Raw genomic sequence first — 25,707 nt, 5'->3', positions numbered from 1 at the left:
TTGGTTAGCTACCTGCAGATTCATGCAGGGTAGTAACGTTATGAGTTGAGATTATGGTTCATTGTTTAGCTAGCTAGCCAGCTAGCAACATGTCTAAACAAAACACTCCACTATGCAAATAACCATTTCACTACACCTTCTGTATCCTGTGCATGTGACAAATAAACTTTGATTTTATTTCATATAATATGTGTTTACCAGAAACGGTAATGTGAAGAACAGGACCTGCACCAAAGTCAAATTAGGATATAATGTTAGGCCAACGAGACAGTGTCCAAGTTCAAAAATTATCCAGTAGAATGCCCTGCTTTTATTTCATCACACTCACAACCGTTAGCTATTTTCTGTAATTGGCTCGCCATTAACTTGTAAATAATGATCTTGCTGTGAGTTTATTTTCCTGTAATAATGAAGACAAATGGGCTAAAGTGAAGACGTCAGCTATATGATATGGTCATTATTTGAACTGGCTAGCCAGCTAACTTAACATTAGCTAGCTAACAAGCTAGAAACATACCAAAACATTGTTTAGAAAGTTGCTTTTAGTTGCCTGGTTTGCTAGATTGACATATACTAAATTCATTTTTAAACGGGTGGGTTTATTAGTGTTAAAATACACTAGCTATTTTGAACCACCAGGTTGCTGATGTCATGCAGCCGGTAGTTTTTGTGTTTATACTTTACAAACTTTATACGACAACGACACGGTTGTCGGACGACAATAGAATGTTCATGATGTCACTGCGACAACTGTCGATAGGCATAGTATAAATCAGCCTTTAGTCTTGAAACCTTTTGGTTGTTTAGTAAATAGACCCACATCTGAATCCTTAAAGATATGGGTGGGGCTAAGGCTTAAGAGGGTGTGAACGATGCTGAAAGTATGTAGACAAAGAGAGCTCTCCAGTAGGTTTACCAAAACATTCAAGGGCCATTTTCTCAAAAGTGACATCACAAGTTCAACTTTCAAAGCAGAATTACTTTTCCATTGTTCCTCAACTGTAGTGTATGATATACCATTTTCCAGCTCTGAGTCTCTACTTTTATCCAACTAAAACAACTCTACATAAGAAAAACAATATTCTGGCACCGTCTCCTATCTTAACTTAAAGAACATATTCTGGGTGTTCTGACAAATAAAGGAGGAGGTCATGACAGCAGCCCCCCCCCCCCCCCCTCATATCATTACCAGACACAGGCAAGAACCAAGGATTGTTTATGACACCAAAGACAAGTTGCACAAAGTAAAATTTCCTTTACAGTAGTTACTGAGCATTTTTTGATTGGGTTTGACTTATGATAAGACGGAACTTCCCATGTCTCCTCGCAGCCAAGAAACAAGGGGCCATGTCTATAGATGGCTTCCAGATGTACCTGGTCTCTCCAGAGGGCGCCATTTTGGATCCCCAGCGGCTGACCCTGAACCAGGACATGAGCCGGCCCCTCAGCCACTACTTCATCTGTTCCTCCCACAACACCTACTTGATGGAGGATCAGCTCCGAGGACAGAGCAGCCAGGAGGCCTACATCCAGTGAGGAACAAAATTATCCTCACCATTACAACCCTTAGCTTCATACCAAACATCCAATTATAACCCTTTGTAGCTCAGGGATGGGCAAATCCAGTCCTCCGGCCTGATTGGTGACATACATTTGCATGGGTGCCTGACTTTGAAAGTGGGAGTGCAATTCATTTGACAGGTCTGAAACCCTACCAACCTTGTGACTCACAAACATCCCGCCCCCTTCCCTGAAAGTACCACCCATAGTGATTGATTGACAGGCCAAACTGTTAAGAACGTGGCCAGGATAATGCATGACCATGAGGAAATGACATTTAAAAAAATGGCAGCAATAATATTGTTTTAGCCCATAAGAATGATCATTTTGTACTTGGTAGGTTAAGAAAAATTTTTGTTAAATTGCACATTAAGTTAATCTTATTTTTGTCTACTGTAGCCTAACCTGAGAATCTTACCTTTTTAAGATAAGAGAAAATAAAAGGGTTTTAAATATTTTTTAAACTGTAGCCTGTAGTTACAGGACTGGGCTACTATCAATCATTTTTTATTATCATAATGTTTTTAATGGCGGGCTTTTAAACAACAACTACAATGAGTAGGCTACATATTTGACCAAGAATCGTGAAGAAACCGAATAATCATGAAAAGTACCGTAATTTCCGGACTATTAAGCGCACCTGAATATAAGCCGCACCCACTGAATATTTTTTGTATTTTTATTTTGAACATAAATAAGCCGCACATGTCTATAAGCCGCAGGTGCCTACCGGTACATTGAAACAAATGAACTTTACACAGGCTTTAACGAAACACGGCTTGTAACAAAAATAAATAGGCTTTAACGAAGCACGGCTTGTAACAAAAATAAATTGGCTTTAACGAAACACGGCTTGTAACAAAAATAAATAGGCTTTAACGAAACACGGCTTGTAACAAAAATTAATAGGCTTTAACGAAACACGGCTTGTAACAAAAATAAATAGGCTTTAACGAAACACGGCTTGTAACAAAAATAAAAAATTAGCAGTAAACAGTAGCCTACCAAGAAAGTCATTGGTCACCATCTTCCTTCTCTTGTGCACTGAAACCATCTCCTTCGGTGTCGGAGTTGATTAGCCTCAGAATTGCTTCATCCGATATTGGATCGTTTTCATTGTCGCTCTCGTCACTTTCATCTGGAGGCAAATCCCCCGCTGAGCCCTCTTCAACATGCAGCAGTCCAGCCTTTCGAAACCCGTTGATGATAGTGCATTTTTTGACAATGCTCCACGCTGTGAGGACCCACTGGTAGACTTGACCATAAGTTGCTCTTCGCATGCGGCCCGTTTTAGTGAAGGATTTCTCCCCACTTGTCATCCAAGCCTCCCGCTGAACACGGAGCGCCACCTTAAATGCACGATTTACACTGATGTCGAGTGGCTGCAAATACTTTGTTGTACCCCCAGGAATCAGGGTGACAAAATGACTACCGTAATCAGAATGATGGGAAGTTTGAGAGCGCTCGATTTAATCTAAACAGTAAACAAAAAAGTTGTTTGATCGTAACCCGTTCGGCAATTTCATTGGTCTAATCAAAGCTTCATGCCGCCAAAAAACTGAGCACGTCACAGAATGTGTTTTTTTTTTTTTTTTAATTGAAAGCGGGAAAAATCCATATATTAGCCGCGTCATTGTTTAAGCCGCGACATTCAAAGTGTGGGAAAAAAGTTGCGGCTTATAGTCCGGAAATTACGGTATGAGGAATAACAAAAGTGTATTCTCAGCAAGCACATTAATTGACCTTTCAGCTTTTCCTCCAATATGGACTTTTTTTATGCCTTTGCTTGACACACTGTCACCATTTCATTTTTTGTATTAACTTGTCTCAGCAGCATACATATTTGATGCAAAGAGGGTAGAAATGGCCTTTTGGTCCATATTACACTTACCAAGCCAAGCAGAGCTGTTTTATCGAGATTCAAATCCAAATCAAGTTGTATTTGTCACATGCGCCGAATACAACAGGTGTAGACCTTACAGTGAAATGCTTACTTACAAGCCCTCAACCAACAATGCAGTTTTAAGAAAATACCCCCCCAAAAAGTAAGAGGATAAGAATAACAAATAAAGAGCAGCAGTAAATAACAATAGCGGGGCTATATACAGGGGGTACCGGTACAGAGTCAATGTCAATGTGTGGAGGCACCGGTGTCGAAATAATTGAGGTAATATGTACATGTAGGTAGAGTTATTAAAGTGACTATGCATAGGTAATAACAGAGAGTAGCAGCAGTGTTCCAAAGGGGGCAATGCAAATAGTCTGGGTAGCCATTTGATTAGCTGTTCAGGAGTCTTATAGCTTGGGGGTAGAAGCTATTTAGGAGCCTCTTGGACCTTGACTTGGTGCTCTGGTACTGCTTGCCATGCGGTAGCAGAGAGAACAGTCTATGACGAGGGTGGCTGGAGTCTTTTGACAATTTTTAGGGCCTTCCTCTGACACCGCCTGGTATAGAGGTCCTGGATGCCAGGAAGCTTGGCCCTGGTGATGTACTGGGCCGTACGCACTACCCACTGTAGTGCCTTATGATCGGAGGCATGCGTGCTCTCGATAGTGCAGCTGAAAACCTTTTAAGGATCTGAGGACCCATACCAAATCTTTTCAGTCTCCTGAGGGGGATTAGGTTTTGTCGTGCCCTCTTCACGACTGTCTTGGTGTGCTTGGACAATTCTAGTTTGTTGGTGATGTGGACACCAAGGAACTTGAAGCTCTCAACCTGCTCCACTACAGCCCCGTCGATGAGAATGGGGGCGTGCTTGGTCCTCCTTTTCCTGTAGTCCACAATCATCTCCTTAGTCTTGGTTACGTTGAGAGATAGGTTGTTATTCTGGCACCACCCGGCCAGGTCTCTGACCTCCTCCCTATAGGCTGACTCGTCGTTGTCGGTGATCAGGCCTACCACTGTTGTGTCGTCTGCATACTTAATGATGGTGTTGGAGTCGTGCCTGGCCATGCAGTCGTGGGTGAACAGGGAGTACAGGAGGGGACAGAGCACGCACCCTTAGGGGGCTCCAGTGTTGAGGATCAGCGTGGCAGATGTGTTGCTACCTACCCTCACCACCTGGGGGCGGCCCATCAGGAAGTCCAGGATCCAGTTGCAGAGGGAGGTGTTTAGTCCCAGGATCCTTAGCTTAGTGATGAGCTTTGAGGGTACTATGGCGTTGAACGCTGAGCTGTAGTCAATGAATAGCATTCTCACATAGGTGTTGCTTTTATCCAGGTGGGAAAGGGCGGTGTGGAGTGCAATAGAGATTGCACCATCTGTGGATCTGTTTAGGCGGTATGCAAATTGAGTGGGCCTAGGGTTTCTGGGATAATGGTGTTGATGTGAGCCATTACCAGCCTTTCAAAGCACTTTATGGCTATGGATGTGAGTGCTATGGGCCTGTAGTCATTTAGACAGGTTGCCTTCGTGTTTTTGGGCACAGGGACTATGGTGGTCTGCTTGAAACATGTTGGTATTACAGACTCAATCAGGGACATGTTGAAAATGTCAGTGAAGACACCTGCCAGTTGGTCGTCAGCACATGCCCGGAGCACACGTCCTGGTAATCCGTCTGGCCCCGCAGCCTTGTGTTGACCTGTTTAAAGGTCTTACTCACGTCGGCTACAGAGAGCGTGATCACACAGTCGTCCAGAACAGCTGATACTCTCATGCATGCCTCAGTGTTGTTTGCCTCGAAGCGAGCATAGAAGTGATTTAGCTCGTCTGGTAGGCTCGTGTCACTGGGCAGCTCGCGGCTGTGCTTCCCTTTGTAGTCTGTAATAGTTTGCAAGCCCTGCCACATAAGACGAGTGTCGGAGCCGGTGTAGTACGATTCAATCTTAGCCCTGTATTGACGCTTTGCCTGTTTGATGGTTCGTCGGAAGGCATAGCAGGATTTCTTATAAGCTTCTGGATTAGAGTCCCGTACCTTGAAAGCAGCAGCTCTACCCTTTAACTCAGTGTGAATGTTGCCTGTAATCCATGGCTTCTGGTTGGGGTATGTACGTACAGTCACTGTGGGGACGACGTCCTCGATGCACTTACTGATAAAGCCAGTGACTGAAGTGGTGTACTCCTCAATGCCATCGGAAGAATCCCGGGAACATGTTCCAGTCTGTGATAGCAAAACAGTCCTGTAGTTTAGCATCTGCTTCATCTGTTCACTTTCTTATAGACTTAGTTACTTGTGCTTTCTGCTATAATATTTGCTTTTAAGCTGAAATCACGAGGATAGAATTGTGGTCGGATTTACCAAATGGAGAGCGAGGGAGAGCTTTGTACGCGTCTCTGTGTGTGGAGTACAGGTGATCTAGAATTCTTTTCCCTCTGGTTGCACATTTAACATGTTGATGGAAATTAGGTAGAACTGATTTAAGTTTCCCTGCATTCAAGTCTCCGGCCACTAGGAGCGCCGCCTCTGGGTGAGGGGTTTCCTGTTTGCTTATTTCCTTATACAGCTGACTGAATGCGGTCTTAGTGCCAGCATCCGTCTGTGGTGGTAAATAAACAGCCACGAAAAGTATAGGTGAAAACTCTCTAGGCAAGTAGTGTGGTCTGCAATTTATCACAAGATACTCTACCTCAGGCGAGCAAAATCTAGAGACTTCCTTAGATTTCGTGCACCAGCTGTTGTTTACAAATATGCACAGACCGCCCTCCCTCGTCTTACCGGAGTGTGCTGTTCTATCTTGCCGGTGCAACGTATATCCCGCTAGCTGAATATACATGTCATCATTCAGCCACGATTCCGTGAAACATAGGATATTACAGTTTTTGATGTCCCGTTGGTAGGATAGTCATGATCGTACCTCGTCTAATTTATTGTCCAAAGATTTCATGTTGGCGAGTAATATTGACGGTAACAGCAGCTTTCCCACTCGCCTTCTGCGGATCCTTACTAGGCATCCCGCTCTGTGTCCTCTGTACCTGCGTCGCTTCCTCTTGCAAGTAACTGGGATGTTGGCCTTGTCGGGTGTTCGGAGAATGTCCTGTGCGTCCTGCTTGTTGAAGAAAAGATCTTTGTCTAATCCGAGGTGAGTGATCGCTGTCCTGATATCCAGAAGCTCTTTTTTGCCGTAAGGTACGGTTGCAGAAACATTATGTACAAAATAAGTTACAAATAACGTGAAAAAACCCCAAAAACTGCTGCCATTTCTTCTGTCGCCATTTTGAGCGGGATTTCAACTCTGCTCACATGTTCTGATACAGACACAGCTTGGCTACACTGTAACCACGAAACACCATTTTGTACTTGCATATGGGTCTCAGCCAGGAATGTTACTTTTTGTAGCTTAATGAAAACATTTTAACGATGTGATTTAACTGATTGATTTACGGAAATATATTGCCTTCAGAAAGTATTCACTTTCACACATAGTTTTGTTGTGTTACAAAGTGGGATTAACATGGATTTAATTGTAATTTTTTGGCAACATCTACACGAAATACTTCAATGTCAAAATGGAAGAAAAATTTGAACATGCAACTTTTTTTAATAGAAAATGAAACACTAATATCCTGTATCTTGATTAGATAAGTATTCAACCCCCTGAGTCAATACATGTTAGAATTGCCTTTGGCAGCGAATACTGCTGTGAGTCTTTCTGGGTCAGTCAGTTTTGCACACCTGGAAAGTACAATATTTGCCCATTATTCATTTTTTTAAATTATTCAAGCTCTGTCAAGTTGATTGTTGATCATTGCAAGACAACCAATTTCAAGTCTTGCCATACATTTTCAAGCTGATTTAAGTCAAAACTATAACTAGGCCACTCAGGAACATTCAAAGTCATCTTGGTAAGCAACTCCAGTGTAGATTTGAACTTGTGTTTTATTTTATTGTCCTGCTGAATGGTTAATTTGTCTACCAGTGTCTGTTGGAAAGCACACTGAACCATGTTTTCCTCTAGGATTTTGCCTGTGCTTGGCTCTATTCAGTTTCTTTTTAAACAAAAAAACTCCACAGTCCTTGATGATGACAGGCATACCCATAACATGATGCAGCCACCACCATGCTTGAAAATATGTGGAGTGGTACTCATTGAAGTGTTGTGTTGGATTTGCCCAAAACATAACACAGAGCCAGCTAGGTTAAAAAAAAATCTGCCGGGGCTTCCCGAGTGGCGCAGTGGTCTAAGGCATTCTGGGTTTGAGTCCAGGCTCTGTTGCAGCCGGCCATGACCGGGAGACTCATGGCGGCGGACAATTGGCCGAGCGTCGTCCAGGTTATGGGATGGTTTGCCCGGCAGGAATGTCCTTGCCCCATCGCGCACTAGTGACTCCTGTGGCGGGCCGGGCGCATTGAACGCTGACATGGTCGCCAGGTGCACGGTGTTTCCTTCAACACATTGGTGCGGCTGGCTTCCGGGTTAAGTGGGCATTGTGTCAAAAAGCAGTGCGGCTTGGTTGGGTTGTGTTTGGAGGATGCACGCCTCTCCCGAGTCCGTATGGGAGTTGCAGCAATGAGACAAGACTATAACTGCCAATTGGATACCATGAAATAGGGTAGAAAAAGGGGTAAAAGTACGTTTTTATAATAAAAATCATTTAAAAAAATCTGCCGACGTACCCTTGAGCTCCTTTAAATTGCTCTGGATTAGAGCGTCTGCTAAATGACTAAAATGTCAAATCTGTTATCTCCTATCACAGCCATTAAAACTCTGTTTTAAAGTCACCATAGGCTCATGGTGAAATCCCTGAGCGGTTTCCTTCCTCTCCAGCAACGGAGTTAGGAAGGACACCTGTATCTTTGTGGTGACTGGGTGTATTGATGCACCATCCAAAGTGTAATTAATAACTCAAACGGATATTCAGTGTCTGCTTTTTTCCCCAAAAAAATGACCAATAGGTTTCCTTTGTGAGGCATTGGAAAACCTCCTTGGTCTTTGTGGTTGAATCTGTGTTTAAAATGCACTGCTCGATTGAGGGACCTTACAGATAATTGTATGTGTGGTGTACAGAGATAAAATAGTCATTCATAAATCATGTTAAACACTACTGCTCACAGAGTGAGTCCATGAAACTTATTATGTGACTTGTTATTAAGCACATTTTTACTCAACTTATTTAGGCTTTCCACAACAAAATGGTTGAATACTTATTGACTGAATACATTTAAGCTTTTCATTTTTTATTAATTTATAAACATTTCTAAAAACACAATTCCACTTTGACATTCTAGGGTATTGTGTGTAGATCAGTGACACAAAATCTCATTTTAATCCATTTTAAGTTCAAGCTCACTGTAACATAATACAATGTAGAAAAAGTCAAGGGGTGGGAATACTTTCTGAAGGCACTGTAGATGCAGAATGGTGTTAAATGCTTGTAAACAGCTTGGGGAGGAAAACTATTTCACAGATTGAATAATGTAATATTAGTCCTACTGATTATTTCTCACTGTCTACTTGCGAGTCTATGAGATACTCATTGACCAGACATGCAGTGTTCTGCCAAGGTGCAACCTTTGGTAGTAAGCTGATGGAAGGCTACTCACAAGTCAGAGTCGGCGGTACAGCGAAGCCTAATCAGACATGCTCATCATGGGTCATACAGGAAAAGTGAAATGATACAATGAATTTTCTCATGGTGCACGCAGCTCAAATTATATGTAAAAACACCTTTGAACCAACACCATCGGCCATGAAACGACAATACACATGTAACACCAGCACAAAAAATTGGTACATTTTTTTTAGCAGGTGCCTTTTTTTTGACACCAGTAGTGCTTTCTAATTGCGCCAAAACAGTGGTACGCGGGAGCGATGCAAAACTTTCCAGTGGACAAAACCATTCATCTTGAAGCGACGGGAGGAGGGAGTGCTATTAGTATATAAAATGGCCATATGTATTTTAGTAGACTAACTCAAAAGATTGCTAATCATTGAAAATGACAAATTACCCAATGGATCATGATCATTTTCTGGTAAAAAAGTGATGGTGCAAAAAACATACGTTTGCACTCTTATTTTGAAAGTGTGGGACCAGCTGCTTCATTTGTGCCAGTGCTCAGGTGCCTATGCACATTTGCCCCATCCCTAGCGGACACATATCTAATAACCAACTAATCATGGTCAGACATGCTCGGGGCGGCAGGTTCCCTCGTGGTTAGAGCGTTGGGCCAGTAGCCGAAAGGTTGCTGTTTGAATCCCCGAGCTGACAAGGTAAAAATCTGTCTTTCTGACCCTCCCTGAACAAGGCAGTTCCCCGGTAGGCCGTCATTGTAAATAATAATTTGTTTTTAACTGACTTGTCTAGTTAAATAAAGGTTAAATAAAAAATGGTCTCCAGTTTAGAATACAATTAGTTTAATCAGTGTTAGCTAGGACTGGGGGAAATGTGTGATGCCAATCAGGCCCTCTAGGACTGGAGTTGCCCATCTCTGGCTTGTATGGAAGTCAGACACAGAACTTCTAATTTCTTACAAACCAAACCATCTTTCAAACAGTTTTCAGTCCATGTCTGAGTGTCTGCGTACTTGCTGTGCAGGGCTCTAAAGCGGGGCTGTCGTTGTGTTGAGGTGGATTGTTGGGACGGACCGAATGGAGAGCCGGTTGTTTATCACGGCCACACCTTCACCTCCAAGATCCTCTTCAGAGACGTCATCACCACGCTGGGAGAGTACGCCTTCAAGGTGGGCACCACAATACCTGAGTTAAGGACTCAAACTCAAAGTAAATTAATCAATCTTTATTATCAAGGTTCGCAAACTCAATCCATGCTTGATGAAAACTCTCACAAGGGCGTTCCCTTTCATTCCTTATATACTGCTACACAAACAAGTCATATAAGCATGATTTACATTATTCATTATTCATTATTAACGTTAGTTCCTGCATGTGACTGACCAATACCTCATGAGACTTCTCTCAAAGCTTCCGGGTTAAGATACTTCTCTTGGATCCCAGAGCAATATTATGGGCATACTGCGGATGTGAGGATTCCTCCCATGTACAATCAATCAGTCACTCACATGAGTGGCTATTAGAAAAACAGCATTGATCTGACACACAAACGGAACATTTCCCTCACACATTCATGACCACTCAGCCATTTTTGTATTACATTTTTTAGTTTTTAATTTTTTACCCCCTTTTTCTCCCAAATTTCGGGATTAAGACCTTGTCTCATTGCTGCAATTCCCGAACGGGCTCGGGAAAGGCGAAGGTCGAGTCATGCGTCCTCCGAAACATGACCCGCCAAGCCGCGGTTCTTAACACCCGCTTGCTTAACCCGGAAGCCAGCTGCACCAACGTGTCGGAGGAAACACTGTTCAAATGATGACCAAAGTCAGCCTGCAGGCGGCCGGCCCGCTACAAGGAGTCGCTAGAGCGAAGCCAAATAAAGCCCCCCCGCCAAACCCTCCCCTAATGATGCTGGGCCAATTGTGTGCCGCCCTATGGGACCCCCAGGCTGTAGTGACGCCGCAAGTGCCTTAGACCGCTGCGCCACTCGGGAGGCCATGACCACTCAGCTCTATCCAATCCAGTCTCTAAGTGGTTCTTGTCCTGACCATTTGTCTTCTGTGTTGGTTTTTGCTTCAACCAAGTATTCAGCATCATAAACCAATCTGTCTTCAGCCTTAACATATCATAAAAAACATTACTGTAATAGATCCACACATTCCTTTAGGAATTCCTGTTTAGTCCTTCGTCTGTCCCCTCTCCCAGGCATCTGAGTTTCCTGTCATCCTGTCCCTGGAGAACCACTGCAGTGTGGAGCAGCAAAGGGTCATGGCCCAGCTCCTGGACACCATCCTAGGGGACATGCTGCTCAGGGAACCCCTGGACGGACTGGTTCCCCAAGAGCTGCCCTCTCCCCATGTAAGACCCCTTCAATGTGTTTTCTATTCATTTATCTACTCTACTGTAACCATTCACCAACAAGGTAAGTTAATTATTTAACAAGTCAATTGAGAACCCATTCTCTACAGATTTGATTTCCTGTCTATGTTCAGGTTTTTATTCAGCAGTGTAGCTAAGAGCAGTACAGTCAGTGGCTTTACTACATTGTTATATTATAAAATGATCAATGGGCCCCCAATGTAAAGCAGAACAGTAACTGAAAGTCAACAGACCAGATGAACTGGAAAGACATTCACACTTACAGGTGGCCAAAAATAACTAACTTAAAGCCACACCCACAATTAGCCACATATCTGAATCTCTGCTACAATATCATTGGACAGTATTTGCATATTTCCCAGCGATCTTTGCATATCAATAAAAAATGACATTGTTACTGTTCAGTGAGGTTTTATGTGAACCAAGTAGATGTATTGTCATCAATACATTGAAATATTTAGGTGACTTATGTAGTGCCCAAACATTTAAGTTACAAATAACCATAATTGGGATGTGTTGTTGACTTGTAGGCCTGTATTATAAACCGGATGAATGAATTTTGCAATGGTTCATAGTGGACATTGTGAATGACCATTGACAAGTCTGGTGTACAAATTATACAGCCCGGTATGCAGATAACTAGGGTGCCCATGCATAACTTAATAGTTAGGGCTTGCGAGCCCCCCATGGCCGTGGGCCCCAGTGCACGCGCACCGCCAGCATCGTCTCGCATTGCGCCACTGAGTACAGTCTGTTTTCTCCAGTGATTTGTTTTATTATTTTTCCATTCAGAGCACTTTAGATAATCAATACTAACGTTTATGATTGGCAGACACTTCCTATGAGGAATATCCTATGAGGGTGTGTGTGTGTGTGTGTGTGTGTGTGTGTGTGTGTGTGTGTGTGTGTGTGTGTGTGTGTGTGTGTGTGTGTGTGTGCGTGCATACTCATATTAGGATCTGAAGGGAAAGATCCTGCTGAAAGCAAAGAAGATTGGCGGCCTAGATGAAAGTGAAACGCTGACCGATGAGGCCACTGATGAGGTCAGCGATGAGGCTGAACCTGAGAGCCCGTCTGCAGAAAACCTGTCTGCAGAGGCCCTTTGTCTCGATAAGGTATGGGGATGGATGGATGGATGGAGGTGAACGTTGCCATCATCTGCACCAACTATTATTACACTTATACATTCACACATTATTACTGTTAATACATCCTGCCATTATGTAAAAAATCGAGATAATGTTTTTGTCTATCACACAGTAAGCAAGCAATGAACACTGTACCTTGATCTGCCAGCTAATCATGTTTTGCCTTGGTTCAATAGCCACAAAGCAGGTGAGATTAGGTCACTTACGCAGGCATGTCATTTCCTGTCTCCTCAGAAATCCAAGTTCTCTAGGGAACTCTCGGATCTGGTGGTGTACTGCAAGAGTGTCCATTTTCACAGCTTTGAGTACTCTCGCTTGCACTCCAAGTGCTACGAAATGTCCTCTTTCTCCGAGTCCAAGGCCAGGAAACTTGCAAAGGATACAGGTGCGCCCTGAACTATTTTAGCAATACCTACATAGCAAACAATGTATTCATATATTGCCAAGGATCATCGGTGAGGAATTCACTCCCATTCACTGTTGTAGGTCCCCTGGGTTAGGGGATAGGAAAAAACGTCGCTGTATGGCTGTCTTTCTCAGGGACGGAGTTTGTGCACCACAACAGCAGACAGCTTAGCAGAGTCTATCCCAGCGGCATGAGGACCGATTCCTCCAACTACAACCCACAGGACCTGTGGAACGTGGGCTGTCAGATAGGTGAAACATATTGCATAATAACATCCATACATATAGAAATAAATACATGTGATTGATTGGTTGATTGATCTACTCCTAGTGGCGCTGAACGTCCAGACGGCTGGGCTGGAGATGGATCTGAACGATGGGCTCTTCAGTCAGAATGGCTGCTGTGGCTACGTCCTCAAACCTGACTTCATGAGGAATGATGACTCTTTTGACCCAGAAAGACCCCAGGACAGGGATGGCTACACATCACTCCAACTGTCTATCCAGGTCCAGAAACAACTGCTCTGTATCATACAACTATGTTGTGTGCCTTTGTGCATGTACAGTTTGTGTGTTCTGGATGTTTATACTTGTCCGAGTCTTGATTGTGTGCGTGTGTGTGTCCATCAGGTAATTAGTGGGCAGCAGCTACCAAAGGTGAACCAGAAGGAGGGCTCCATCGTTGACCCTCTGGTTAGAGTGGAGATCTACGGAGTATCACAAGACCAAGCCAAGCAAGAGACAAGTTACATTGACAACAATGGTGAGGGACCATCTTACATGGCCTGACAGAGATTCATTGGGGTCTTTGTACAGACTCGGTCTACTCGGGGACGAAAATGCTTGCATTATTATTCTTTTTTACATGTAAATAGTACGCACCTTGCCATGTTTTAGTAAATTAGATAGAACATGACATAGAACCCCAGTCCTTCTCTTGGCTGCCTAAATCCTGGTCTCTGCTGCCCCCTGTCTACAGGTTTTAACCCTCTATGGAACGAGACCCTCAATTTTATCATCCACGTCCCAGAGTTGGCCCTGGTGCGTTTTGTGGTGGAGGACTATGACAAGGCTTCCAGGAATGACTTCATGGGCCAGTTCACCGTGCCCTTCACCTGTATTCAGCCAGGTAAAATATACATGGTCACATTACAACTGAGATAGTGTAAAATCTGGAAAGCTGGGTAAATCTCAAATGCAGTTTTCTTCAAAGTATTTCACAAAATAATCTTATCCTATTGACTTACCTGGTTAAAGGTTAAATCAATTGATAGAACCGGACTTAATTATACATCTCAGCTGAGTTTTTATTTAAGCCTGTTATGTAGGAATGTACATATTTTACTGTATGAGTGATGGTTTCTAAGTGGATCTCCATGACAAAAATCTGAATTTCTTCTGGATGCTCTCCCCACTTTTCCCAGGATATCGGCACATCCACCTCCTGTCCAAAGACGGAACGGCTATCCCTCTGTCTACTCTGTTTGTCAATGTCAAGATCTCTGAGGTAACAACAGAAGTCTGATGGCCCAGTGATTGGCTGAATAACATGCTGCAAACTCTAACCACATGGAAGGGCTACAATACCTCATGATTGTTGTCACTTTCAACAAATTAACTGTTGTCAGTATTGAAAAATACATCGGCATGAACTGCTTTACAGTATTTCTGCATAAATACCCATTTCTGTTCAAGTACACATTAGTGGGACCTCACACTGATGAAAGATGAAAAAACACCTGGGAATTCACAGCATTTAACTTATATTTTGCCATTTCCCCAATATAAAATCTTTTAAAATAATGAATGTTTTTTAACTTGTATGTCATAGGAACGCATTAAGCAATGTTCAATAGCACTTTGCTGATCAAACTGATATAATAACTGACATACTGCAGGGCTCACAAGTCCTTTTAGAGTTACAAACTATGCAATGACCTTTGTTTTTATATCCTTGTTTCATAACCATTCAACATTTTGCATTGTGTGCTGGTAGAGTAACTTAACTGCATAAACAATTAGTCCTCCATCGAAACATTCCCATAGACATTTTGTACAGTTCCTCAAAGTGTGGCATGAAACTATATCGCTATCTCATGCATCATGTTGTAAAAGTATTATACTGTAATGTATGCATGTGCATAGAGCTCTATAAATAAAGAGAAATGAAAGACCTGTTTTAAAAACATCTTAATATAAAAAGTTATATTCCTATTGGTTAAACATTTTTAAACTGCGCATTTCTTGTAATTGTCAGTTAGCAATTATTTTATACACCATTAATTGACAATGTTTTAATACTAAATATACAATTGTATATTTGTTTCATGGTGTACTTTGCAGTAGTATATCTACATGCATACTCATTAAGACAAGGTCCTTTGTTGATGTTTAATTCAGTTTACTGCTGTAGCCCAGTCCTCATCATGCTTGGATGAGGAAAACTGCATCAAAACGTTCACTAAAATGTCTGTTTTCTCAGGTTCCAGTTGAGTGGCCTGAACCTTTTTACTCCTCACCTTGCTGGCCTTCTGTGACCTCCTCCACCCTCTCTTGCACCAACACCTCCACCCTCTCATGCACCAACACCTCCACCCCATCCGGTACAATCACCTCCATCCCCTCCTCCCCAGCTCCCTCCTCCACCTCCTCCCCAGCCCCCTCCTCCAGCCCCCCTAGACGGGCATCCTGCAGGGTTAGGCTGAGGGCGTGGGGATCCTTGGCCACCCCTTGCTCCACAGGCTGGTCTGGGTGGTGCCCCCGGAGGTGCTTGACCACCTGGAACTTCTGCTTGGCACGGTAGGGGCAGTAGCGGCACATGAAAGGCTGCTGGTTGGTGTGGGTGAGGTAATGGTGGCGGAGGCCGGCTGGCCAACGGAAGGCCCTGCGGCACAGGCCGCACACATAAGGCCGCTCCTCGCTGTGCTTACGTTGGTGGGTCTTAAGTAGGAAGCGCGTCTTGAAGCCTTTGCCACACTTCTCGCAGATAAAGGTGCGAGCGTCGCAGTGCTGCGTCTCCCTGTGGATGCGGAGGGCATCACCACGGTTGGTGCGGTACTCGCACTCGTCGCACGCATATGGCTTATCCCCTGAGGGTGGAGGGAGAGAGAAAGAAAGGGTAGGGGAAAGGTAATTTTATGATCGAATTCCATCTAAATGTATTATAAACGATGACAACAATAGTGTGTGACTCATACTTTGTACCTGTATGTTTGGTCATGTGATACTTCAATTGGCTCATCCACTTGCATTTGTAGCCACACTCGGGACAGAGGTACTTCTTCTCCTCCTGGTGGATCCTCATGTGATACTATAATGGAATGACAATGATGATTAATAGTTATCTACTACGCCATTTGTAACACATGGTACCTTATTATATAAGGTCCTCTACCAGTCCTTGTAGACTTTTTAAGCCCTATGGTTTGGTATTAGACTGAGATGACCTGACTTCTATAAAATGGTGTAGTACCATGTGTTACATTGCAGCAATTTTTTTTGAAGAACCTCATTGCTCACCTTTAGCCTTGAGGGATCTACGCAGGAGTAGCTGCACTGCTCACAGTGGTAGGGCTTCTCCCCTGTGTGTATGCGAATGTGCCATGTGATTTTCTGCTTGTTGCGTGTCGAGTACTGGCAGTCTGTGCACTTGTAAAGGCGGGTACCCCCGTGGGAGCGAACGTGCTGCTCAAAGACCAGTTGGTGGCGACAGGCGAAGCCACAGATGGCACACTTTAGGGGCTTGTCCTCTGGGGGGCCATCCTCATGCTCGTCGAGAAGGTGCTGGGTGAGTGGCTGCCTCTTACGGGTGGCAAAGGGGCAAAGCGGGCACTGCTGGGTGAGGTGGGTCCTCTGGTGCTCCTCCAGGCTCTTCCGGGTGGGGAAGGTCTCATGGCAGGTGGCACAGTCCAGCTGAGGGTGCTTTCTCTGCTGGTGGACCTTGAGGGTGGCCTGGCTGCCACAGATGAAGTCACATTGCTGGCAGGCTACGCTGGCGGGGCTCAGGTGTTTGCGGCTGCAGTGCTGCTTGAGTGCTGTGTCGGAGCTAAAGCGTGCCTCACATTGGCTGCAGGGGTGCAGGAGCTTCCCTGTGTGGCAGCGGAGGGTATGTCGTCCAACATCGTTGAAGGAGTAGCTGCTGAAGTCGCACAGGGTGCAGAAATGAGAGGGTTGTTTGTCGTGGACACGCTTGTGATGCTGGCGGAGTTTGGAGGCAGCGCCAAAGGTCTGGTCGCAGACGTCGCAGCTGTGGCGGCCCATGCCGGTGTGAAGAGATTCATGGGCATATAGGCGGTAGCGCCGTGTGGTGCTGAACGGGCAGAAGCGGCAGCGGTGGGGCTTGGCACCTTCGTGCTTCAGAGCCACGTGCTGGGTCATGCAACGCTCTTGCTTACAAGTAAAGGGGCAATGGTCGCAACGCAAAACTGCCTTTTTGACCTTTTTGAGGAGCGATAACTTGTCTTTCCGATGGACCAGTACATGGTTAGCCATAGCTTTCTGTGACTTGGCCACAAACGAGCAGAATTCGCACTGCACCTCGTCCAGCTTCAGGCAGCCTCGCTTCTCATGGTTGTTCAGTGCTCTCTTCTGTTTGCATCTGAAAAGACAGTTGGGACAGGAAAATTTAGGAAAATAGCTTGGATTTGATACCTTTATCTCAACCACATCTTCTTCAGAACCACTACTAATATTCTCATCCTCCTCATTGCTGTCATCATCCTGTTCCAGAGAGCTTACAATTCGGACAGCCTTCTTTGTGGGAGCTTTTCTTGTGCATGTCGAGCAGTGACGCTCTATAGTCACAAGCCTGGAGGACCTGAAACTGCACGTCTTGCAAGTGAATTTCATGTCATCTTCTATATAGCTATGCGCATTGTCATTCTCTGTGTTCACAGGATGGGCTTTGTCCATCAAGATTTTCTCCTCATTGATCTTTTTAATCTTCACAGGTCTCTTTATCTTGCCAACTTTCACTTGCCTTTTTGTCTTTCCAACTTTCTTTCTTTGGCTTTTCTGTAGTGCTGTAGATCCTCTCGCACCGGAGCCTTCAGGATTGGTCAAATCGCACAAGTTTGCTTCCTCTCCTCTCATTTCTGGTTGTGTGTCTATGGAATCTTCGGTTGGCGCAACATCACAAGATACTATCTCTGATTGATCTGTGGTTGTGGTTTTATCAGGGTTCTGGGATTTACCCTGACCCGAGTCCCTTTCTCCAAACTGTCCAGCAGAGGGAGTGCCAATGAACCTCCTGGTGTTCTTCTGCAGAGCGGGACACTTCCTGAGGCGGTGGGTGTCCAGGCCTCTTTTCTGTTTGAACTGCGCCCCACAGGCTTGGCACTTGAGTCTCTTCCACCTGGCGAGGCAGAGAGAATGGCAGTGGTGTCGGAGAGAGGTCTGCTTGCGAGTCACGTAGGAGCAGTGTTCGCACCGGTATATGCTAGCCTCTCCGGCCTCATTCTGCACCACCAGCATCTGAACCCGGCCTTCCAAGACCAGAGCCTCCGCTTGGTCCTTGTCTTGCTTCCTCATGGCCTTCAGACGAATCTCAGAGTCGGTGCTTTGCGCCAATGGTTCAGCGGATGAGTTGCTAGCTGCGCTAGATACCTCCACTATCTGTGTGTTGTTCTCTGCAGCCTCTGCTTGTTGCCTTGTAGCGGTTAAAGGAGTTTCTCTGTCTTCTGAATCATTTAGGTCATCGCAATCCTCCATAGCCATGTCCTCTTCCTCCGCCTCACTTGCAGATGCTGGCTTTTGACTCAGGGTGTTAGATCCTTTAGGGTCCGCTGTGGGTCTTCTGTAAGTTGGGTCTCTGCTGTTTGGCGTCTCACCCTGCATGGATGCTAACTCAGTGCACTCTGTGTTAGCTATTGTTGTCAAAACTAAAGTACAGCATTGCTCTGGATTATCTGTTGAATTGTGACATGCCAGAATCCCTTTGTCAACTACCACTTGGACAGTATCAGAATTTTTATTTGCCATTTCTGGGGTTTTGGGGCCAGTTACAGTTTCTAGGTTGTGTTCATTTTGAACAGCAGAGCCAGCGACTTTCTCCTGTAGGTTCTTGATAGGACCTTCAGCAGAGTTCTTGGCTGGCATTTTGTAGAAGCCCTGCAGTAGGTCCACAGAGTTCTCCCTCTCCTTCTCTGCATAGTTCTCTTGCCACTCCTTATCACCAGGCACGTATCCATGAGCCTTCCTCTTGTGGATGAAGAGGCCGGTGCTGCTGTAAGTGGAGTAGGGGCAGAGGGCACAGCGGAACTCTCGAGTCCGGGTATGTTTGCAGTTTTCGTGGTTGTGCAGAGCCTGGCGGTAGCATGTCTGATAGGGACAGTACTTGCACTGGAAGACTGGAGGCTGATGGCCCTCTCCCTGAGAGTGCTTGAGGAGCATGTGCTTGCGAAGCTCGTACTTGCGCTTGCAGGAATATGCACAGACTTCACATATCAGTGATTTGGCCTGGTGTCGGAGTTTGTGGCTGTTCAGTTGGTCTGTGCGGTGACAACGGTAGGAGCACTGGTCACACTGGTACCTAGGAGAAGAAACAGACTGGATCTGTCAATCTCTCAATGCATAAGTGTAGCCTTAGGTTCATTAACTACTGATATGATATCCCACTTCTCACACCAAGAGGTGCTAGAGCAGACATACACATCAACTTGGGTGAACATCAGACAAAAAGTATTTTGTAATGCTTTTCTCTGTTAAAAATCCCTACACTACTGCATGCACACCATAAAACAGACCACCATTTTCACTTTTTTTACCTTTATTTTACTAGGCAAGTCAGTAAAGAGCAAATTCTTAATTACAATGACGGCCTACCCCGGCCAAACCCGGACGACGCTGGGCCAATTGTGCGCCGCCCTATGGGACTCCCAATCACGGCCGGCTGTGATACAGCCTGGGATCGAACCAGGGTGTCTGTGGTGACGCCTCAAGCACTGAGATGCAGTGTCTTAGATTGCTGTGCCACTGACAGTTCTCTAAGACTGACAGTACCAGTCAAGTTTGGACACCTACTCATTCAAGGGTTTTTCTTTGTTTTTACTATATTGTAGAATAATAGTGAAGACATCAAAACTATGAAATAACACATGTAATCATGTAGTAACCAAAAAAGTGTTACACAAATTTTAGATTCTTCAAAGTAGCCACCCTTTGCCTTGATGACACCCTGAGTAGGTGTGTCTAAACTTTTAACTGGTACTGTATGTGCAAAATAACTAACTAGTAAATCACTTACCTGAGGTCACCAGCATGTTTGCGCATGTGCACATTCAGGTAGTGTTTCCATTTGGTGACATATCCACACTCAGAGCACATATGATTCTTGTCATCTGAGTGGATGAGTATGTGTTTTGAGAGGTAGGTCTCATCACGGCACCTGAAGTCACACAGGTTACACTTGTGGGGCTTCTCACCTTGAAAGAAAAATACATGAATAACTTTTAATAATGACTTATCTGGAAGCAATGGATGAGTATAACAGTCCAATGTTACGTTACTTTTTTCTGCTCACCACTATGCATCAGCATGTGCCGTCGAAGGACCCGCTTGTGTGCGGTGACAAAGCTGCACTGATGGCACCGGTGGATCTTCTCATTAGCGTGGAAATGGCCGACATGCTGCTGGAACTCCACAGGATTGAACGTGGCAAAGGGGCAGAAGTTGCAGGTCAACTCCACGTCCCCGGCATGGCCTTGCAGTTTGTGCTGCCGGAAGAGGTTCTTGTTGGAGCAGGAGAAGTCGCACTGTGAGCAGTGGAAGGCCAAGTGCGTCCGGTAATGGGCCTCCATGTCCTGTGGGCTACCAAAGATGGCATTGCAGGCATGATGGCGGCACTCTACGGCCTTGACTGCATGGACATCGGCTGCGTGTCTCTGGAGCTCCTTCCGGTCAGAGGTCTTGAAGGAGCATCCCTCCTGGAAGCAGGCCAGTGGCTGGCTGTCCCGCGACGTGTGGTGAGACTTCATGTGGGCCTTGAGCGCCTGGCTCTGTCGGAAGCTCTGGCCGCAGGTGGGGCAGGGGTAGATTTCCGGGTGGATGTCGCCCCCTACCTCGTTGGAGTGCACACTGGCCAGGTGGCGGTGGAGCGAGTTGCGCTCCACAGAGGCGTAGTCGCACAGGTGGCAGCGATGGACCTTCTGGCCAGACTCGCGAAGCATGTGGATGCGCAGCTTGCTCTTGCTGGTGAAGTAATGGTTGCAGGTGGGGCACTGGAGACTGGGGTCTGGGAAGTGGAGGTGGAGGTGCTCCAGCAGGTGGGAGCGCATCTTGAAACAGCGGCGGCACTCGGGGCAGATGTGAGTACGATACATATGCTCCATGCCTGCCATAATATGATCTTCAGGACAGGGAGGAGATGCGGGTGTTATCTTTTGTAATGAAACAAATGAAACAGAACAACTTATTTCCTAGTATGTAAATGTAGACCTAGATTTACTGACATAAACCTGATTTAAAGAAATTTTCAAAAGTATGGTTAGCACAACATTTATCTGATATTTGATGACCTGGCAAAACCCTACCTCACCAGAAAACTTGAATGGTCCTTAACACAGAAGAGAAGAACAACAAAGCCAAAGCAGGACTAGAGATCCCACACTACCTTTAGATGGGTTCTCATTGATGTTCGTAGCTGCTTTGTCTTTTTGCACCTCCTCTCTAGCTCTATTGTCAATGTTGTGCTGCTGTGTCTCTTCTTCATCCTCATCATCTTCTTGTGATGATGACACATAAGCTGGATTGCGTTTCCGGGCCCTTCTTGGCCTTCCAGAGCTGGTCTCAAGAGCCGATTGGCTGCTTCCACCCTGGCCTATTGTTGTTGGCTCCTTGTCACCTGAGCACAAAAATGTACACAAATTGAGGCATTCAGTGTTGGCTCTACCCTAAATATAACAATGTGTGTGAGTGAGTATTCGTTTGTGGGGAGAATGATGCATTTATTCTAAAAGCTTACCCTCAGGTGCAGCAAGTGGACGGTCATGTTCCACACCATGGGTACTCAGCTGTTTAGCATGAGCGGTCACAAAGTCACAGCGGGGGCAGTGGAAAGGCATATGGATACGCCAGTGGCCCTCCATCTCTGAACGTGTGCGGAATGCCAAGGTGCAGGACCGGAAGGTACAAGAGACGAGGGTGAGAGCATGCTGTGAGTGCAGGTGTTCCTGGTACACCAACCGGTGTGAAGTGCTGAACTGGCAACCCTCCTCGGAGCAGTGGAACGGACCTGTGAGTTCCTCCCTCCGATGGCTTTGGAAGTGGTGTTTCAGTGCACCTGGCATGGTAAAGACCTCATCGCACAAAGGACACTTATAACGGGTCAACTGTCCCTTTTTGGTGAAGTCCACAGTGCAAAGGTGAGAGGAAAGGCGGCTGCTATCTGAGAATTCCTTCCCGCACTTTTCACAGAGACACAACCCCTCAGTCTCCATTGGCTCATTTGTCTGTTGAGAAAATATTAAGAGCATTATGCAATATAACATGACAGGCAATTAATACTAAATAACAATGAGTTAGTGTGCCTATCACCAAGGACTATGCCAATCAATCAAATGTATTTATAAAGCCCTTTTTACATCAGCTGATGTCACAAAGTTCTGTACAGAAACCCAGCCTAAAACCCCAAACAGCAAGTAATGCAGGTGTAGAAGCACAGTGAAATGTCAACTACCGGAGCTACCTGGTCACACAGGGAGGAATATACAATAAAATGTTTACCTTAGGTGTCCCAACCTATGTATTTTCAGTTATAGGCACTGTGTTGTTTCATAGTACTGTTTACAACTGTTTTAAACTGTTTGCATCCATGCAAAAAAACTCACAACTGAGTGATTAAAATCAATGGGGTAGGATTAGCCTAGTCAAAGCTCTCCTCTGTCCTGGCACCCCAAATGTGGGACCAGCTTCCCCCTGAAACTAGGACAGCAGAGTCCCTGCCCATCTTCCGAAAACATCTGAAATCCTACTTCTTCAAAGAGTATCTAAAATAATCCCACAGCACCCCCGCTTCACAAAAAAATAAATATAGAGCCAATCAGCATTGAGCTAAATTGAGCAAGCTCAACTGTGAATGGTCCTGGTAAACACAAAAAAAATATGTAACGGGTAGACCGTTAGGATTTGGCTTTACAGTCACATTGCATTAAAAGCCATTGCATCGTTGTGTTTTTGTCCTCCAGTGGCAAGCTAGCTAAAATTGTTCCTTTCCTAAATTAGCCATGGATGGAGATGGATGGAGATAGGGATTTGTGGTTTTTCTTAATTCTCCGTACTGGTCAATGATTATGTGGTGTATTGTTTTTGCTACCTTTTTTTCACCTGTGTAATTCTGGCCTTCTCCTGCTTATTCTGGGGTTTGGACTAAATGCTGTGGAAAATGTGCTGCTCACAAATGACAAGCAACATGGACCTGTTAAATTGACAAGGGTGTTGATATAGCTGCATTTAGGCATGCCTTCCTTGTTTTGAGTCAGTTAAGTGTTTCTCATTCTGCTGGATTTGACCTAGTATTTTATATTAAACCTAACTTACGCATCCAGTTGTTTATCCATTTGTAACTCACCCACCAAAAATCACAATATGCTGTTTTACATGTTGTTATTTGTGCTGGTGTAAATCTTAAACTAGAAAAGTAGAAGAATATGTGTGCTCTCGGATATTACAATATTTTCACATGGTGCTCTGTGATGTCCCAGAATTATGGCATTGATGAATAAATCATTAACATTCACTAGATGTTTATATTTTATGTATAAAACACATTTGGATGAATTGTTTACCATTTTGTTTTCTTTAAAACAATGGTAATTGTTGGAGTTCAGGTGATTGATGGGTGACTAGGTGCATTCTTGTCAAATAAATACGCTTATTTATTCATGGTTATGGATTCATTCTGCAATGAGTTCATTTGGCTTTGAATCTGCAACAGAACATGTCAAAGTTAGTGCATTTAGACCTTCACTTTTTCTACATTTTATATTACAGCCTTATTCTACAATGATTAAATAAAATAAAACATCCTTAATCTACACACAATAACCCATAATGACAAAAAACAGGTTTTAAGAAATGTTTGCAAATGTATAAAACTTTATTTTAAAAAAAAACGTATTTACATAAGTATTCAGACCCTTTGCTATGAGACTTAATTGATCTCATGTGCATCCTGGAAAGGCACACACCTGTCTATATAGGGTCCCACAAAGCAAAGAACCAAGCCATGAGGTCGAAGGAATTGTCCGTAGAGCTCAAAGACAGGATTGTGTCGAGGCACAGATCTGGGGAAGGGCACTAAAAAAATGTCTGCAGCATTGAAGGTCCCCCAAGAACACACTGGCCTCCATCATTCTTAAATGGAAGAAGTTTGGAACCACCAAGACTCTCTTCCTAGAGCTGGCTGCCTGGCCAAACTGAGCAATCGGGGAGAATGGCCTTAGTCAGGCAGGTGACCAATGCTTCAGAGTTTCTCCGTGGAGATGGGAGAACCTTCCAGAAGGACAACCATCTCTGCAGCACTCCACCAATCAGGCCTTTATGGTAGAGTGGCCAGACAGAAGACACTCCTCAGTAAAAAGGCACATGACAGCCCACTTGGAGTTTGCCAAGATTGAACACTTTGGCCTGAATGCCAAGCGTCACGTCTGGAGGAAACCAAGCACCGCTCATCACCTGGCCAAAACCATCCCTACGGTGAAGCATGGTGATGGCAGCATCATGCTGTGGGGATGTTTTTCAGCGGCAGGGAATGGGAGACTAGTCAGGATCGAGGGAAAGATAAACAGAGCAAAGTACAGAGGGATCTTTGATGAAAACCTGCTCAGACTGGGATGAAGGTTCACCTTCCAACTCCCCAAATACAGGTGTGTACGCTTGTAGCATCATACCCAAGAAGACTTGAGGCTGTAATCACTGCCAAAGGTGCTTCAACAAAGTACTGAGTAAAGGCACCTAAAGCCTACATGAAATCCCCTTCGAGAAAAATAAATGGTGAAAAAAATGATTGGAACCATTTCTGTGTTCGTCCGCTAGGTTTTATGGGTATTGTGACGAGCCCACTGTGGCCCGTCTATAAAAACTAAGTACTAGCTAATAAACACAATTAGCATTCGAAATTATGTTTTGAGTTCTCCAGTAACAAATTCATTAATAGCAGTTCTGAATAATGACAGCGCTTATGAAACAGAATTCTGACCAACTGCGTCAACTTCTGAGATTCTTTCTCTTGAAAACAATGCATTTTACCCCGTCAGACCTTTCTAAATGGACCTTTATTCTGATGGATACCGTTACATATGTTTACATGTAATGAATATAAACAAGCGAAGTCATTTAATGAGCCTGTCTTACCTTAATAAGGTATTGAAGCTGGGTAGATTGTTTTTACTTTGCTAAATCGCCACTTCAATGACCAAACGACGCCATCACTATGTTTATTTTGGTGGAGCAATGAAGTATTTCCAGTTGAAAGTATCTCATCATAATTCCTTGCATACTCAGGGCGTATATGTACAGCATAAATATATAGCTAGCTAGGTATATTGTTGACAATTAAAATCATTTTCGGTAATTTAAGTTTGGTCTAGCATTAATAATGACGCTGCATTTGAAGACCAAGAACTAACATCAACTGCGCCCTGAAAAGACGGAGCTATTTTCATAGAACACCGGCAGTATTATAGAGGTCGCCACATGATTCACGGCAACAACATGAACAAAGATTTTGTATAACTAATACCTCATTCTATCCGTGACATTAGCGTCCCGC

General features: G+C 44.5%; 2 protein-coding genes across 3 annotated transcripts in view; one reads left to right on the top strand and one right to left on the bottom strand.

The window, feature by feature from the left end:
- The window catches only part of plcd4b (phospholipase C, delta 4b), a 25,576-nt gene extending 10,464 nt beyond the window's left edge, over positions 1 to 15,112 (top strand). The window contains 10 exon segments of the mRNA NM_001173706.1: positions 1,331 to 1,532; positions 10,034 to 10,178; positions 11,215 to 11,367; positions 12,345 to 12,503; positions 12,771 to 12,921; positions 13,077 to 13,193; positions 13,273 to 13,448; positions 13,572 to 13,704; positions 13,921 to 14,070; positions 14,366 to 15,112. Of these exon segments, the coding sequence (NP_001167177.1) occupies positions 1,331 to 1,532; positions 10,034 to 10,178; positions 11,215 to 11,367; positions 12,345 to 12,503; positions 12,771 to 12,921; positions 13,077 to 13,193; positions 13,273 to 13,448; positions 13,572 to 13,704; positions 13,921 to 14,070; positions 14,366 to 14,466 (1,487 nt within the window). The 3' untranslated portion in view covers positions 14,467 to 15,112.
- znf142 (zinc finger protein 142) lies at positions 14,224 to 25,707 on the bottom strand. Of its 2 annotated transcripts, none has more exons than XM_014164273.3 (8): positions 25,290 to 25,707; positions 21,901 to 22,387; positions 21,550 to 21,780; positions 20,461 to 21,285; positions 20,185 to 20,362; positions 16,461 to 19,470; positions 16,146 to 16,251; positions 14,224 to 16,030 (listed from the first exon to the last, which is right to left on the bottom strand). In XM_014164273.3, exons 2-8 carry the CDS (start codon positions 22,373 to 22,375, stop codon positions 15,450 to 15,452), a joined length of 5,406 nt encoding a protein of 1,801 aa, XP_014019748.3. In that variant the 5' UTR covers positions 22,376 to 22,387; positions 25,290 to 25,707; the 3' UTR covers positions 14,224 to 15,449. The 2 variants fall into 2 exon arrangements, with proteins under 2 accessions (XP_014019748.3, XP_082823093.1); XM_082966967.1 differs by lacking the exon at positions 25,290 to 25,707 and adding an exon at positions 23,723 to 23,971.

The sequence above is a fragment of the Salmo salar genome, chromosome 21, assembly GCF_965601325.2.
Source record: "Salmo salar chromosome 21, fSalSal1, whole genome shotgun sequence".
Lineage (NCBI taxonomy): Eukaryota > Metazoa > Chordata > Actinopteri > Salmoniformes > Salmonidae > Salmo > Salmo salar.
Note: the sequence above shows the minus strand (reverse complement) of the source record. Positions and strands in the feature narration are given on the sequence as shown.